We start from the raw sequence: 12707 nt of genomic DNA on the forward strand, positions 1-12707 counted from the left end.
TAGTGATTGTTGCAGCAGCCTGAGTGTCTTTTGTCAGTCTAGAGAAAGGGACAGGACGGTGTGTGCTGCAGGGACAGTCAGTTTAATCATTAGCTGTTACTATCAGGTCCACAAAAGTGCTATTCAAATTATTGTTCCAGCAGCCTCTGTTTTGTCAGTTTATATAGTGACAGGCAGGAAGCTGTGTGTCAGGCAGTGAGGGTCAGTTTAATCAGTAGCTGTTACTATTAGGTCCACAAAGGTTCTTTTCAGGACTGGTATCAGTGGTATGGTAATAGGCTTGTACACGTATAATATTCTTTCTTCAAAATATAGAAAGAATATTATACTTGTCTGCTGCCCTTCTGCTGCAGTCTGCTAATCATTCACAACCTACTTGTTCCTAGTGATGGCCGAACAGTTCGCCCGGCAGTCGTTTCGCGGCGAATTTCGGCTGTTCGCGGTCCGCCCGTTCGGCGGACTATTGGTGCCGTTCGCCCGGCGGACTTCCGTGTTTTTAATGTGTAAAAGAACTTTGACCTGATGACACATCCATCATGGGGTACAGGACAGCCAATTGAGACATTACAGCACATGGACATTCCCCCTAACTTATAAATACACCCGATCCGGCGGCCATTTTACATTCTTTCTTCTGTCACTATAGGGAGAGGTTGCTGTGTGGAGCAGGGAGAGATTACAGTGACCCAAATCGCTAGCTATTTGGTACGCTTTTCAGGACTGGTATAGGTGTTAGGTGTAGTTCAGGATAGGCAGTGCAGTGCTAGTGATTGTTGCAGCAGCCTGAGTGTCTTTTGTCAGTTTAGAGAAAGGGACAGGACGGTGTGTGCTGCTGTAGGGACAGCCAGATTAGTCATCATCATTAGCTGTTACTATCAGGTCCACAAAAGTGCTATTCCAGTAACCAGTTATTGTTCCAGCAGCCTCTGTTTTGCCAGTTTATATAGGGACAGGCAGGAAGCAGTGTGTCAGGCAGTGAGGGTCAGTTTAAACAGTAGCTGTTACTATTAGTTCCACAAAGGTTCTTTTCAGGACTGGTATCAGTGGTATGGTAATAGGCTTGTACACATATAATATTCTTTCTTCCAAATATAGAAAGAATATTATACTTGACTGCTGCCCTTCTGCTGCAGTCTGCTAATCATTCACAACTCACTTGTTCCACAAAGCTCTTTATCAGGACTGGTAACTTGGTCTGTCTAGGGTGCTACAGTACATAGGCTTGAGTGAGGTACAGTCTGCTATTCTATAAGGACTGGTATCGGTCCACAATACATAGGGTTGAGGTGCACTACTGCTGACCAATGCCCTATACTGCAGCAGTCCTTCATCGGTATAGGGACTGACGTACAGTCTGCTAATCACTCACACACAACCTACTTGGTCCACAAAGCTCTTTATCAGGACTGGTAACTTGGTCTGTCTAGGGTGCTACAGTACATAGAGTTGAGTGAGGTACAGTCTGCTATTCTATAAGGACTAGTATCGGTCCACAATACATAGGGTTGAGGTGCACTACTGCTGACCGCTGCCCTATACTGCAGCAGTCCTTCATTGGTATAGGGACTGAGAGTTTTGTCACAGGGTAATTTAAAAAATGACAGGCAGAGGAAGAGGCAGGCCCTTCCGCAGGGGTGGTAGGGGTAGGGCAGGAGCAACAGGCTTGAGCCAAAGTGAGAAGTTGCAGAAGGTGCGTTCAATTACTTTAAAGGACGCACCAGACTTGGTTGAATGGCTCGCTCAGCCTTACTCTTCTGCACCCTCCTCATCCTCTCGATCTGCACCCTCTTCTTCACTCTCTGCTATGTGCACCCCCAAAGACACTACCACCAACACCATCACCACCATATACCTTCCTCTTGAGTCACAGGAATTATTTTCCGATCCATATCAAGAGGACATTTCTGATGCGCAGCCACTCTTGGTATTGGATCAGGAAGAGGAGGTAGCAACAACCGCTACTCAGCAGTCTGACGACAGTACCCAGATCAGCCCAAGGAGGAGGTTGGTCCCCAGTGTTGCTGCCTACTCCGAGATCTCTACTTATAGCGGTGGGGAAGGTGACGTTGATGATGACGTGTCTAGGGATGTCACGTGGGTGCCCACAAAAGAGGAAGAGGAGGGGAGTTCAGAGGGAGATATGGACCAGCAGATAGGGAGGAGAAGCAGGAATAACTTACATTGCACAGGAGGGACAAAGCAGACTGCAAATGTATCCGTAGCGAGTCATCGACCATGTACGGTCACATCTGGCGCTCCCAGGACACCGGCACATGGCTCCGCAGTGTGGGCTTTTTTTAACGTGTCCGCTGCTGACAATAGCGTTGCCATCTGCAATCTTTGCAGTCAATGCATTAGTCGCGGTAAGCCCAACACTCACCTAGGGATGACCGCCTTAAGAAGGCACATGGGACACACAAAGCCACACTGCAGGCTCTCACCGTCCAGCCTCGTCTTCTACTTCTCCTTCTCCTCTCTCCTCACAATTGTCCTCCACTCCACCTTCCATCACGCCAAGCTCATGTTTTTCTGCAAAAGTCAGGCTTCCGTGGGCCTAATGTTCGAGCATAAAAAAATGATGATGCCGTATAACCCTCTTGCCCAACGGTTGACGGCTGGCTTGTCAGAACTCATAGCCCGCCAACTACTGCCATATAAACTGGTGGACTCGGAGGCCTTTCGCAAATTTGTGGCCATTGGAACACCACAATGGAAGGTCCCAGGAAGGAAGTATTTCTCAGAGAAGGGCATCCCAGAGCTATATGGCCATGTTCAGCGGCAAGTGAATGTATCTCTGGCACACACTGTCGGTGCCAAGATACATCTGACCACAGACACGTGGTCTAGCAAACACGGGCAGGGAAGGTATATCACTTTTACTGCCCACTGGGTGAACCTTCTGACGGCCGTCAAGCATGTAACCCGTGGCACCCATGTAGATTTGGTTTTACCGCCACGGATTGCATGCAGGCCTGACTCTTCTTCTCCTCCTCCTCCTACTCCATCCCCCTCCCTCTCCTCCTCAGCTGACTCCTCCTTTTCCGCTGCTAGGGTCTCTTCCGCTGCACCGCCCAAGCTCCCCAGAACCTATTCCACATGCCAGGTGAGACGTTGCCATGCCGTGCTGCGTCTGTTGTGCCTGGAAGCCAAGAGCCACACTGGCCCGGCACTCCTTTCAGCTTTGCGTTCACAGGCAGATCAGTGGCTAACACCGCTCAATTTGACAGTTGGTAAAGTGGTGTGTGACAACGGTGCCAATCTGCTTAGCGCATTGAAACAGGGCTAAATCACGCATGTGCCATGCATGGCACACGTCTTAAACTTGGTCGTTCAGCGATTCGTTGTCAAATACCCTGGGGTCCAGGACATCTTGCGGCAGGCAAGGAAAATATCGGCCCATTTCAGAAGATCTTACACGGCCATGGCTCGCCTTGCTGACATTCAGCGGCGACACAATCTGCCGGTCAGACGTCTTATTTGTGATTGCCCGACGTGAAGGAACTCAACCTTCTATATGCTTGATAGGCTGCTCCAGCAGAAACGTGCAGTTAACGTCTACCTGTATGAACTCTGCGGCAGAACCGGTTCTGGGGAGCTGTTTTTTTTTTCACCACGCCAGTGGCTGCTCATGCGCGATGCATGCAGTCTTCTGCGGCCATTTGAGGAGATCACCAAACTGGTCAGTCGCAGCCATGGCACCATCAGTGACATGGTACCTTATGCCTTCTTTATGGAGCGTGCATTGCGTCGTGTCATTGATCAAGCTGTGGAGGAGCGGGAAGATGAGGAAGTCACAATGCTGGATGAATTCCCAGGGGGGCTACTCTATCTGAGACAAGTCAACAACAGGAGTCTGAAGAGGAGTCAGAGGAGGATGGTGCCGGGGCGGATAAGGAGGAGCAAGAAGAGCATGCTTTAAACCTTTCTGGGATCCCTGTTGTTGTGCGTGGATGGGGAGAGGAGAATGAAGAGGACGACATTATCCTGGATGATGAGCAGGAGCCAGGCCACCACACCGCTTCCACTTTAGTGCAAATGGGGGCCTTCATGCTCCAGTGTTTTAATAGGGACCCCCGTATAAAAAGCATAAGGGTCAAGGACCAGTACTGGGTGGCAACGTACTTAGACCCCCGGTACAAACACAAAATGGCGGAAATGCTACCGCCGTCACAGAGGGCTGGCAGAATGGAGCACTTCCAGGCCTTGCTTCGAGAAATGCTGCATTCTGCTTTTGCGTGCGCTGGTAGAGGAGCAATTCCTACTCCCAGAGAAGGAGTTGCGGGTACCAATCCAACAACGCCTGCAAGAAGAGGCCGGTTTGAAGATGTGTTAGTGACTTCGGATATGAGGTCATTCTTTCAGCCAACCCATCGACAGGTGTCATCCGGATCCAGCATTAAGGAATGCCTAGACCGTCAGGTGTCTGACTACATCGGGTTAACGGCCGATGTGGACGCTCTGAGGAGTGCTGAACCCCTGGACTACTGGGTGGGCAGGCTTGACCTCTGGCCAGAGCTTGCCCAATTTGCAATCGAACTGTTGGCTTGCCCCTCATCCAGTGTCCTGTCCGAAAGGACGTTCAGTGCAGCAGGGGGGATCGTGACCGATAAGCGTACTCGCCTAGCTCACGACAGTGTTAACTACCTCACATTTCTAAAAATGAATGAGGCATGGATCTCGGAGGAATTCAACACAGGTGACCAGTAGACCATGTATATGTCTATAAGCAATTTTTTTCATCGAGCACACAGACCTTCTTTCTTCATTTGGCTCACTTCCTTGTCCAAAAAAAGCACACCGTACTATATGCCCGTACCCTCCTCTTTGAAGAGGTTGAGCGGTGTTATATTTCTACTGGGGCTGCTTATTATGAGGGGCTCCCACCATCCCTGTGCTGTGCTGACTTCCTCCTGGGGCTGCTTATTATGAGGGGCTCCCACCATCCCTGTGCTATGCTCATTATGAGGGGCTCCCACCATCCATGTGCTGTGCTGAATTCCTCCTGGGGCTGCTTATTATGAGGGGCTCCCACCATCCCTGTGCTGTGCTGACTTCCTCCTGGGGCTGTACCTCTGCTGTGCATATTATGAGGGGCTCCCACCATCCCTGTGCTATGCTCATTATGAGGGGCTCCCACCATCCCTGTGCTGTGCTGACTTCATCCTGGGGCTGCTTACGGTGCAGGTGTCAGTGCTGTATATCACGGCTCTGGGGACCCTGATGTAAATGGGATAGAATTGGGGAACCTGATGTAAAGTAGGTGATTCTGCAGACCCTGGTGTAAAATGGGTGATTCTGCGGACCCTGATGTAAGGCAGTGGCTCTGAAGACTTTGAGGTAAATGGGGTAACTCTGGGGACCCTGATGTAAGTAGGAGGCTCTGGGGACCCTAATGTAAATGGGTTGGCTCGGGGGAACCTGATGTAATGGTGATGGCTCTGGTGACCCTACTGTAAAGGGGAGGCTCTGGAGACCCTAAAGTAAGGGGGGATGCTGAAGTAGGGGGGAGTGGCTCTGGGTACCCTGGTGTACGATGGGTAGCTCTGGGGTCCCTGATGTAAGGATGAGGGCTCTTTTGTAAGAGGAGACTCTTGGGACCTTGAAGTAACTAGAAGGGGGGACCGATGAATGAGGGGATTCTGGGGACCCTGATTTAATGAAGTGACTTTTATGTAAAGGTGTTAACTCTGGGGACACTGATGTAAAGAGGAGGGCTCTAGGGTCTCGAATGTACAGGAACTTGTGCGGGAACTTATAATGTAGAAAGAGGACTCTGATGTAAGGGGAACTATGATAGGATGTAAGGGGGGATCTGATGTGAACAGTTGGAATGCACAAAGGGGGTAAAGTTGGCTTATAACCAAAGGGGATTGGATAATCACTGATTGGTACTAGGGGCGGACACAGAAGTGTCACAGGTCTTGCAAAGCAACATGGGAAGGTTTTTTATCATATAATTATAGAGAGTTTTTTCAATTAAGCAACTTTTGCCTATTTTGCAAATCAAAAGCTAACAGGAATTTGGCAAAAATCCGTAATTTCACTTTAAAATCCACTGAACCAAAATCCCTCATCCCGAGCAGAAATATATTTCTATCCCCTCTCGGTGGGAGTGGAGATGACCCCATCTATAAGGACATACGGTACATACACACACCGCACAAGGCCGTGTTCACACTACGAGATGTTTCTCGGGGGCTGCAGTTCCTCTGAGCTGCACAAGGTGGTGATCTCACTTCTACCCAGACAGGAAGTCTCTATGGTAGACAGGAAGTGATGTCAGGTACAGACAGGAAGTTCCGGGTGAGAGGTGAGTCAGATCGAAGCCGAGAGAAGACATGAAGCGCTGTACGGAGCACAAAGGACTTTCCATGTGGGAGGAATAGTAGGGAAGACATCATTTAACCTGGCAGCAGAGGAGGTAATAAGATATTTGATCATAGATCTTATCATTGTCTATTATTTGGAACCAAATTTCTCTGTCCCGTGTTGCCCTTTCGATATACTTGTTTATCTACGCAAAGTGTTTTTGTCGCTCTTGGTATTTCATCGGATTTTAGATCATTTGACGTATTGAACTGAAATACTAAAATATAAGAAAAAAGTATGACCAAACGTCAAACCCAAATAAAAGTTTTCCCTGTAAAAGGTAAATTCTCACCTCTCTGAACGAAGCTCCAATGTCATCTGAAGTCTTCTTCAGAAACCGACACGACTGGGGAGTGCCGATCTCCTGGTCCTCAACAGAGCTCTGAGATTCCATCTCTTTGGCCTTCATGTCACTACAGGACATGGTAGGGGGACAGAGTAGTGGGGTTGAGGTCATCGGGCTTGGAAACCACAGGGAGGGCACCAGAACATCAACACTCTGGGAAGAGTTGGTTTCTGAGGAACACGTCATCCAGCATTTGGTCTTCATCAGAGTGGATACAAGTACAGCAAAAGAAAAAAAAGAGCACACTGGCCTCCAGAAACATGTCTAGGAACCATGCCCACCACAGATTGTCCCCCAGGCAGGGCTTTTTCTGTCAGAGAATAGGTGTAGGTACTCCCTATTCCGAGTCATTCCCTTGACCTACTCCTTGAATGCAAAACCAAGTATGATGTTGTGGTGCTAAGCAATTTGCTAATGAAAACATGGAAAGCAGTAAAATAGATCCCCTGCAGCCAGCAACAAGAGAACCCCCCCCCCCCTTGCAAAAATAGACCTCTAGACCTCCACCTGTAACAATTGATCTGTCATCATCCAAAGACCCCTTCCTCAACAGTAGATCCCTCCCAGCAATGATTGCCCCCCCCCCCAGAAAAAAATCCACCACCAGCAACAATTGATCCCCTGAAACAATAGACCCCCACCCCCTGAACCAATAGACCTCCACCAGTAACAATTGATCTGCCATCATCCGAAGACCCTTCCCTCAACCGTAGATTTCTCCTAGCAATGATTGCCCTCCCCCCAGTTACATAAGACCCCTCCAGAAAAAAATACCCCACCAGCAACAAATGACCCCCTGAAACAATAGATCCCCCCTTCCCCCAGCGACAATATATTCCAGAAACAATAAATCTCCCAGCAGCCAGCATCAGGAAACCCTTCTTTCCAGAGTAGATCCCTTCCAGCAACAAAATCCCCCCACCAGTGACAAAAGACCCCCAGTAATAATAGACCCCTCCCAGCAATAATTTCCCCCTCAGCAACATAAGATCCCCCAGCAGCAAAATCCCCTACCAGCAACAATAGACCCCCCCCAGCGACAATAGATCCCAGGGACAATAGATCCTCAGTAGCAAATATCCATAAACCCACCAGCACACCCCTTGCCAGTACATACATTCAGTGCTGGAGGTGCCGAAACTGCATTCCCACTGAAAAAAATGCCCTGCCCCCCAGGTACCCAGGCAGCCAATTAGTAAAGGCTGATCAAAGGCTTTGCCCTTTATCAGGAGTACAGAGTGATGACTCGGGGCAAGTAGCAGATACTAACAGCTACCACTACCTAAAAAGAACAACAGTGTCTCTAATAGCTGCACAGTACTATCTATGTAAACGATGATAAAAAATGTTCTAGAGGTCACCATGAACTTGATGTGATGGAGCTGCTGACAGGAGAGGTGAGGAGGATTCTGGGAATTCTGGGACATTATCCAGTAACAGACAAGGGATGTGTCTGGATGGTGACTGTATCATTGTGTGTGTCAGGTTCCTATAAGGTGTCAGGATGTCACTGTCTATTTCTCTATGGAGGAGTGGGAGTATTTAGAAGGACACAAGGATCTCTACAAGGACGTCATGATGGACACACATGAAGATGATGACAACGTACCACATGATCAGGTAGATAATGAACAATTATTGGTGGTTATGATTATTATACAAGCATATGTGTCACAATGAATGTTGTATTATATATTCAGAGTGCAAACATCATGGATAATAATATTGGTATTAATGAAGAGGAAGATGAGGAGAATGGTGTGGTGGAGGAACCTTCATATGGACACAAGGATATTACCGAGACACCTAATAACAGAAACCCACCAGAGAGATGCTCCAGTCCTCCTCTGTATTCCCGGGATTCCACACAGGAAGGTCACACCATCCCCCACCATCATCAGGTAGATGAGGAACAATCACTGATAGTATCATTAGGATCTGTACATTATCTGCATTGTTACCATTGATGTGATTATTTTATTATATGTTTAGAGTGGAAACCTTGGAGATTCTAAAGTTGATGCTCAAGAAGAGTTTAAAATGGCGGATGAGCAGTATAGAGCGATGAAGGAGTTTTTTGAAGGAAACGCGGATCTGTATAAGGATTTCATGATGGGGCCACATAATACCAGAAACCCACCAGAGAGATGCTCCAGTCCTCCTCTGTATTCCCGGGATTCCACACAGGAAGGTCACACCATCCCCCACCATCATCAGGTAGATGAGGAACAATCACTGATAGTATCATTAGGATCTGTACATTATCTGCATTGTTACCATTGATGTCATTTTTATTATATATTCAGAGTGGAAACCTGAGTGATCCTACATTTGAGCTTAACGAAGAGATAAAAGAGGAGGGTGATCAGGACGGGGTGATGGAGGAGTCACAGTTTCCAATTGGACACGAAGATCTGCAACAGGACACCACGGTGGAGTCATCCAGCCACAGAGACCCAACAGAGAGTCCAAGACATTCCACACAGGAAGATCACAACTACGCAAGACTTTATCAGGTAGATGATGAATGATATTTTGGTAGTTATGATTTATACACAAGCATGTTTCCTTGTAGAAGATTCTAGACCACTGTGTGCTTGACAATATCATCTGAGTCTATTGAACCCATATATGTGGCGAAAAGATGAAAGTGCTAAATAGTTTACATTTCAGGATATACAGAGATATATGCCATTTTCATCATTAATGCAAAGAAGCTGGTTAACATATGACACACCCCTCATTAATATCAGCCAAACCCACTTATCTCACCCTCTGGATCTCCAAAACTCTACATTTCCAGAATACAGTCCCATTATTCAGACATACCAGGCTCACTTGGAGCAAGATGGGGATGGGCGAAGGGTTTAGCCCGGGCATGAGTTCAGGCAGAACATTGGCAGGTCGCCGAACCACCGAGTTATCGGGGATTTCATCCAGCCGAATGACCACAGTGCACAGCGCCGGCATGCAGTGCACTGAAAGCCCTGATTGGCTGAAGCAATGAAAGCTTTGGCCAGTCCCAAATTTAACTTTTTCTCTGTTAAGGTAAATTCTTATCTCTCTAAACAGAGCTCTGATGTCTGCTGAAGTCTTCTTCAGATGTCGACAAGACCGGGGAGTTCCGATCCCCTCCTGTTTCTTCCACAGAGCTCTGTGGTTCCTCGTTAATCTCTGGCATGATATAGGGACAGAGTAGTGGAATTGAGATCAATGATTGGTATAGGGACAGGTTAGTAGGGGTGTTGAATATAACGTTTAGGTCCCATAGACTTCATTGGGGTTCGTCATTCGGTTCCGAACTTTCGCAATGTTCGAAAGTTCTGTTGCAAACTGAACAGGGGGTCTGTTAAGGTTTATTCTGCTTAGACCTGGACAATCGGTGGGAAATTCTCTCCGAGCTCTGGGAAACATTCAAATCAACACGATGAACACAAGATTATAGTTTCAATGAATGTACCTTTTATACCGGATATGGACAGTGTAGTTCTACAGTTCCACCAGTTTTGATGGGTTTCATATTCTCTTGCTGGTTGAGGCTTGGTGTTCTTTCAGGTGGAGTCACCCCCCTTGGCAGTGATCTCTTCTGTCCAGGTCTGAGCGTCAGGTTGATTCTCTGTGGCCTTCCATTGGTCATTGGCAGCTTCCCCTGTTTTGTAGGGTGCTTTGTCCTATCTGGTTCAGATTTGGGGGTTATTCTTTCTGATGCCGCGTACACACGATCGGAATTCCGGCCAGAAAAGGACCGATGAGAGCTTTTCATCGGAAAATGCGACCGTGTGTACGCTCCATCGGAATTTAGCTGTCCGAATTTCCTTCCGCCAGCCAAAAATTTATAGCATATTCTCAATTTTCCAGATAGATCGGTAATTCCGATCGTGTGTATGGAATTCCGATATGCCAAAATTCACGCATGCTCAGATTCAACTATGAGACAGAAGCTACTGGCTATTGAAATTCCTTTTTCTAGTCACGTCACCACGTTATAAATGATCGGAATTTGATGTAACCGTGTGTAGGCAAGACAGCTTGAGCCGAATTCCGTCAGAATTCCGTCAGGAAAACCTTCAGAGCTTTTTCCGACGAGAATTCCGATCGTGTGTACGCGGCATGAGAGTTTTCAGTCTCTTTTGAACCTACCACTGGCTGTTGTCCACCCCCTTAGTTGCCTTTGTTGGGCTTCTTTTGGATGTTCTGATTGTATCAAAAATTCCCGTGTCCCTCAAGGGACACGAAAGAGAAAATATTTGTTTTATACTTCCTATAACATCTGGTTCTTGGCGTCCATTGAGGGACAGAGGTCCCAAAGCTTTGTGTTTATTTTGCTCTCGCTTTTCCACAAAACGAATGGACACTGAATAGAAAGGGGGGCTCCCTTACAATTTTTATGTTTGCAGGTGTCTCAACCTCCAGTGGGCAGCCGTAAAAACCTGACTGTGTTTCAATACAAAAAAATATGCAAAACCTTCTATTTTCTGATATTCTGTTGGTTTAGGGTGAAGATCTGATAAATATTGAGGGTGACGTAGAAGAGACGTATGTGAGGGATGATCAGCAATATACGGAGGAGGCTGGAATGACGAGGACATTCATAGAGGAGGACACTCCTACAGAGATCAGCACAGGTGACCCATCATATATTCTTCTCTTATCTCTGCTCTGTTACTGCACACTGAGTAACATCTCACCAGAAGCCTAGGCCTATGGTCACAAGGCCAATATGTATTCTGCTATATATTTTTGGTAAAAAAAAAATCCCCAATAAGAGTAAATTGATTGGTTTACGCAAACTTTACAGCGTCTACAAACTATCGGATATATTTATGGAATTTTTTAGCAGGACTGCAATATTGCGGCGTACACTCAGACATTTTTGACACTTGGTCAGAACCAGTGACACTAATATAGTGATCAGTGCTAAAAGCATACACTGTCGCTATACTAATGACACTGGCAAGTAAAGGGATTAAACACCAGGGTGACCAAAGTGTTAACTGTGTGCCTAGCCAGTGTTTTTGTGTACTGCGTGAGGTGCTTTCACTAGGGGAAGAGAATAAATTGCATGGACACAAAATCCATCCATCCACCCCCCCCCCCCCTCCTCCCCATCAGAATGACGAACTGCCTTGTTTACATAGACAGGTCTGCGCTCGGCGTTGTTTACCGACAATCAGCGGGTGCCAGAGGGCATTGAGTGCCTGCCACCTGCAGATTGGCTTCTGTTGTAAAGAAAAACAGCAGAAGCGATGCATGCGCGTCCCGGAAGTGCGGGATTACATATATATGCATAAGCCTGCGCAGAGCTGATGCCCTATAGAGGTAAACGTGCTATAAGGCAGTCGGAAAGTGTTTAACTAACCTGCTCATATTTATTGGTAATGGTTTTTATATTTTTTCCAGACCACACTGTGGAGAAACCTTCAAAGGATCGTCTGACTTTATCTCCAGGTTGGAAAATGGAAGATGATGACATCACAGGAGATTGTGGAGGAGAAAAGACAATGAGCTCAACTATGATTGGTGGACTTCACAGTGTGGATAGACCATGGAAACCCTCTGACCCTGAGCAACCTCGTACTGTGAGGGATGGTGCCGGAATTCAGGAGAAGACATTTCCCTGTCCTCAATGTGGGAAAAGTTTTAGCTCTGGTTTAGGTCTTTTTTTACATCATGGCACTCACAGGGAGGATGGACTTCATAACTGTTCTGAGTGTGGGAAATATTTTGCATATAAATCACATTTGGTCACACATCAGAGAACCCACACTGGGGAGAAGCCATATTCCTGCCTTGAGTGTGAAAAATGTTTTCCAGTTAAAGCACAGTTGGTCAGACATCAGAAGTCTCACACGGGTGAGAAGCCACATTCTTGCCCTGAGTGTGGAAAATGTTTTAGACAGAAATCGGCACTTGTTGAACATCAAAGATCTCACACGGATGAGAAGCCGCATTCCTGCCCTGAATGTGGAAAATGTTTTATATATAAGTCAGC

The 12707-nt window shown here is 47.1% G+C and overlaps 1 protein-coding gene across 1 annotated transcript in view; it reads left to right on the plus strand.

Moving 5' to 3' along the window:
• The first annotated feature begins 1071 nt into the window (after positions 1 to 1071).
• Positions 1072 to 12707, plus strand: part of LOC143956077 (uncharacterized) — a 62579-nt gene continuing 50943 nt past the window's right edge. Inside the window, 6 exon segments of the mRNA XM_077466202.1 lie at positions 1072 to 6421; positions 8201 to 8335; positions 8416 to 8616; positions 8708 to 8932; positions 9022 to 9231; positions 11211 to 11340. Coding sequence (XP_077322328.1) covers positions 8240 to 8335; positions 8416 to 8616; positions 8708 to 8932; positions 9022 to 9231; positions 11211 to 11340 — 862 coding nt within the window. The 5' untranslated portion in view covers positions 1072 to 6421; positions 8201 to 8239.

This window comes from Lithobates pipiens, unplaced genomic scaffold (genome assembly GCF_037356315.1).
Source record: "Lithobates pipiens isolate NorthernLeopardFrog02 unplaced genomic scaffold, aLitPip1_a1.2 Scaffold_35, whole genome shotgun sequence".
NCBI classification, from domain to species: domain Eukaryota; kingdom Metazoa; phylum Chordata; class Amphibia; order Anura; family Ranidae; genus Lithobates; species Lithobates pipiens.